This window comes from Maylandia zebra, linkage group LG3 (genome assembly GCF_041146795.1).
Source record: "Maylandia zebra isolate NMK-2024a linkage group LG3, Mzebra_GT3a, whole genome shotgun sequence".
In the NCBI taxonomy this organism is placed as follows: domain Eukaryota; kingdom Metazoa; phylum Chordata; class Actinopteri; order Cichliformes; family Cichlidae; genus Maylandia; species Maylandia zebra.
The window spans coordinates 46870768-46875777 of NC_135169.1; the positions used below are offsets into that span (position 1 = coordinate 46870768).

The 5010-nt window shown below is 37.0% G+C and overlaps 1 protein-coding gene across 1 annotated transcript; it reads left to right on the forward strand.

The window, feature by feature from the left end:
• Positions 1–2810: 2810 nt before the first annotated feature.
• LOC101471678 (uncharacterized) lies at positions 2811–4503 on the forward strand. The gene is made up of 5 exons (XM_004576035.3): positions 2811–2925; positions 3070–3417; positions 3558–3674; positions 3756–3790; positions 4167–4503. The coding sequence occupies exons 1-5, from the start codon at positions 2817–2819 to the stop codon at positions 4284–4286; spliced, it is 729 nt and encodes a 242-aa protein (XP_004576092.3). The 5' UTR covers positions 2811–2816; the 3' UTR covers positions 4287–4503.
• Positions 4504–5010: the final 507 nt, after the last annotated feature.

Sequence of the window (5010 nt, forward strand, 5' to 3'; positions counted from 1 at the left end):
CTTACAGGATCCGGCCTCTGATAATGTGAACTATGCCACAGTGACATTTGGACAAAAACCACGAAGAATAGAGCCACATTCTAATGTTGTGTATGCAGCCACCAGATCTGCATCTCAAAGTTGAACTGATGCCTTTTTATTCTGCTCTTTGTGAGAGACCTGTGGGTGGATTTTTTACTTTTACTTTTCTTTTGCAATAAGATTTGTGTTTGAAGAAGCTGATATCTGTTTAGGGCCTATTGTATTGTGAGAATATGCAGCTGTCGAGGGTTTAGTGAGGTAGTGAGGCTTGTTTGACAGGAAGAGATGTCATCACAGTGAGGCCTGAGAATAGCTCAGTAATAGCCTGTTTGCACAGAGTTTAAAAAGGTATTTTTTTAGATTTAAAAGGGCCTAGAAATAAGTTGTTTTTTTGTTTTGTTTTTTACTGTAATGTCAATGTGCTGCATGCCTGAATAAAATATTCAGTCCCTTTAAAAAATCTTGATTGTTGTACTTTTTTAAATGAAAGACACATAAAAGCCCGCTCTTGAACGGTTGAATTTTGACAGTTGTGACACTTCTAAGTGACTTAAAGCAATTTCATCTACATAGTGTATAAACAACTACAACTTGCAAACTTGTGAAAGCGTTGTGAAACTTTTAGATCTTCATCGTAAACTACTTACCCTGCTCCAGGCTTTAACGCCTTAACAGTGATTGATAACTTAAACGTGTCAGATGCAGGTCTTCTGTGAAACAAACTACTTTTCCAATACAGTTACCTGTATCATACTCAAATAATGTTAACTACCAATTTTTTATTATTCTGCAAAAAGAAAGATCACATTGCTAAAACAATAATTCAAAAAGTACGTAATATAAGTAATAAATAAACACATTTAAAATTGCATCCCACAGGGTGGATGAAATTTGCTCCGCACCATTGCGTTGAGATCAGATGCAGTGCCTGTGTATTGGCATTCCCATCTTTAAGAGTGGTGACCGGAGGGTGTGTTCCTATTATAATGGCTTCAAACTGCTCAACTTCCCTGGAAAGGTCTGCACCAGAGTACTGAAGAGGAGTCTGCTGGAGCAGCTCTTTAGCCTATCGAAGAAATTCAGAGGTGCCTAGCAATTTGCCTGATCAATCTACAAGTGCTTTATGGACTTGGAGAAGGCAGTTGACTTTATCTGTCAGGCAATGCTGTGAAGGGTCTTTTAGAAGTATGGATACCATTCCTACAAGCCATTCAGTCCCTTTACAACTGCAAAAAGAGTCTGACCTGCATTGCCGATAGTAAACTGGATTAGTTCCAATTGGGCTGCCCTTTGTTATTCTATCCATAATTTTTATGGACAGTATTTCTAGATGGAGCCAAGTGACAGAAGGCTTTTCTGATCTCGTTTCTGATCTCGTCTCAGCTTTTTGCAGATAATTGGGTTGCGTTCAGTAGCCAACATCTTCAGTGTTGCAGTCAAGTGTGAAGCAGCGGGAATGAGGACTAGCACCTCCAACTTGATGGCCATGGTTCTCAGCTAGAAAAGAGTCCACTTCAGGTCAGGGACGAGTTGCTTCCTTAAATGGAGGATTTCTGTATCTCGTTCTTGTTCACAGATGAACAAGAGGGGAGTGGAAGATTTAGTGGATGTGTTTGAGTTATGTCTGCATTGATTTGCCTAATCAATCTACAAGTGCTTTGTGGACTTGGAGAAGGCAGAGACGATGTATCAGTGCTTTGCAGTGAAGAAAGAGGTGAGCATCAATGGAAAGCTGCCAATTTCCTAGTTGATGTAGATCTCTACTCATGCCTACGGTCACTAGGCGAGAGTAGTAGTGTGCTGTAAGTCACAATTGACCTGACAGTGAGGCTCTTCGTGTTCAGTAAGGAGCTCCACATTTAAAGGCTATTAATTTGTTAAGACAGCGGAAACTTATTCAGTCAGTTTACTTGGACGAGCTGCTCAGACTGTGTATCTCCATGTGCTAGACAAACATAGATCAGTTCAGATCCGCGTGGTAAATACTGTTGGTCACACTTAACTGATTTAAAACTTGCTGACATCACTACTCGCTGCTCTAGCATGGTGAAACTTACACAATCTCATATCAAAGCGTTAACTCCTGGTTACACATTTCAAGATGTTATCACACACTAAAACCACACCAGGTGAAGGTTCCAGACTAGCATGCCTTTGTGAACCCTAGTCTTGCTAAGACTATTCCAGTAGTTATCATTGGCCAGGTAAGGTTTCTGCTGCTTTTTCTGATCATGTCATTAATTTGCACGTTGTGCACATTCATACAAGTTTGCATTTTAAGTACTCCCTTAATATTGTATGATTAATGTTAATATCACCACACAGGTAACTGTTTATTAGTTACTAAGTAAACAGACTTTCCCCTTTAAGAATTGTATGTGCTTTATTTGAACATGTTCAACTATAACATGAAGATTGTATTGACTGTGTGGTCAGTAGTTTACTTTATGCCATGTTATGAGTTTCAAAATCAACAGAGAACCTTGACTTAATTATTAATATCAGGAGTATTTGTCTTATGCTGACATATCTGTGGTTAAAGATCGTTGCAAAGGCGTAAAGATGTAAACACATAAACTTTTATTTTAAAACATGTTGGATATTTCATGGTAAAGGAACAGCTATATAACACTGTATAAAATTATACAGTGACTCGTCTTTTGTAGATGTCCAAATTTGTGTAAAAGCTAGATATTCTGTTCTTCTTACAGCTTTCAGTTTGCAGCTATTCGTCTAAAAGCACTGGCACTCTCAGTCAAAGCAGCTGTACATATAAAAGAACAGCCCGCCTCTTTATGCAGAGATTGCTTTTACTGGAGCACAGTTCACTTACAAACATTGCAGTAGTGGTGGTACACACAATGGTGAACTTTACCTTGATGCCAGTTTTATTCTGCACCATGAGTAAGTACACGTTTCACTATTTTCTCATACAATGGTTAAATCTGTACCACAATCCAAGTGATTTGAATCTTGTAGCCAACTTTACTCATAGGCATTGTTGGGTTTGTGTGGAGTTTGACATTTAGGAATATTTTCTTGTTTCAGGTTGGATCTCTTCCTCGGTCACACAGTTTTACACAGCGGAGGTTCAGCCTGGTCAAGAAGTCACACTGAAGTGCTCCAATATCAGCAGATATCGCTCCCACATATTTTGGTTTAAAATGGCCAGCAGTCCCAATGCCAGCTGCATCTCAGCTATGTCCAGCTCTGATAGCAACGTTTCTTTCTGTGATGGATTTAAAAAAAGCAAATTTCACATGACATCCAACACCTCTGTGTTATTTCTTGAGATCAAACAAGTGAATTCTTCTGACTCTGCGCTTTATTTCTGTGGAGAGAAACAGACTGATGGAAAGACAATCATCTCAAGTGGAACATATTTAAAAGTTCAAGGTAAGTAATGCTGTTTATGGTATTTTATTGTAAAGAAAAATAAAAAAAAAAAAGCAAAGAAAATTATATACAATTTTGAGTAAATGTAAAAACAGGAAGTAGACTTTGTAAAGTTTTCATTTTAATTGTCCATTTTGTAGACGTGGCTGATGGATTAACACATGAACAAATGATGACTGTGATCCTGGGCAATTTAACTGTTTTCCTTCTACTGGTCATCTTTAGTCTGGCTGTTAAAATCAGGAGATTTCATACAGGTATTTATATGACTTCATTTAAATTGTCCAATCAAACATTTGTGGTATATTACTGACCGATGTATTGTCCCTGTCGTTTAGCTCAAGATGATCCACAGAATCCACAACAGAGTGAGGTAATCTATTTTAATATTAGATTTTGACTTTAGATTAAGATTTATAAGGGCATAACAAAGACTTCCAACTTGAACCATTGGGGGTTCGAGTTGTTTTTATTTAACTGTGTTTGATTTTTTTGTTGTTTTTGTTTTTAGAAACTAGAAACGGTCACTTTTCAGATTAGGTTTCATATATTCTTTTTGGCATCTCAGTTTTTTTGTCAACAGTTTTCATTGGTGCTTCCAAAAAAGGTGAAAATTAGATTGGAAAGTGCTGAATGTTAATCTAACCTTAACCTTAACCGAACCTGATACCTAGATAATGGCCTCTGTCCTGGTGGATGTTAACATGTGATGTTTTGGGATTACTGAATTTAAACATTTTCATTTACAGAATGTGAATTCTGATGCCATGACCTATACAGCAGTGAGTTTCCATCCCAAAGCTAAAATCAGAAGGCCTGCACCACCGAGGGAGCTGGAGCCTAATGTTGTGTACGCTGCTACGAGATAGACTCACAAACCGAACCCAACGTTAGCTCAGAGTGGAACATGATCTGTATGTGGGGTTTTGTACCGTTGGTGTGTGGGAAGAGTTGTAATTATTAATTATGTAAAATTTATGCAACCACTGTTAATTGGTTTATAAGACAACAATACATTTTCATTCAAATAATCCAAAATACAATTTTGGCAAGAACCCTAAATGTTACAGAACTTTTATCTGAACTTTATAGTCTGTTGATTAAAGATGACCTATAATGCACATTTCAAGCCATTGTTTTTGTCCTTCTGTTCTACTACACTACACCCTCTCTTGGCGATATTGTTGTATATATTACATGAGTAATTATTAAGTCATTTTCAGTACAATACATATATTTAGACATATTTAAGTCCCTTTCTTCTGTTGGTTTATTGTAAAGCGTTTTTGTTTCTGTTCTAGAGATTTCTATCAGAATCCAAAGCCTGATGCTTATAGTTCTTTCATTGTAGTACGAATCACTGGTCTGGTTGCCGAAATGACCAAACTGTGAAAAGTTAAAAGAGCAAGAGCTTTCACTCACTTGTTATATTCTTCTAAATAAAGAATCTCAGATATATATTTTTATATATAATTTTTTCCATTTAGGTAGAAATATGGAGATGAATAAATACATGAAATTACGTATGAAATTATTTTTCTCATTCACACTTTCTAATTTCCAGAGAAACTACAGGACAAACCATGGGGTATG

Coding starts and splice junctions, on each gene's coding strand:
- LOC101471678 (XM_004576035.3), top strand. CDS start 2,817: ATGCAGAGATTGCTTTTACTGGAGCACAGTTCACTTACAAACATTGCA. Junction 2,926..3,069: donor AGTTTTATTCTGCACCATGA/GTAAGTACACGT, acceptor TTCTTGTTTCAG/GTTGGATCTCTTCCTCGGTC. Junction 3,675..3,755: donor AATCAGGAGATTTCATACAG/GTATTTATATGA, acceptor CCTGTCGTTTAG/CTCAAGATGATCCACAGAAT.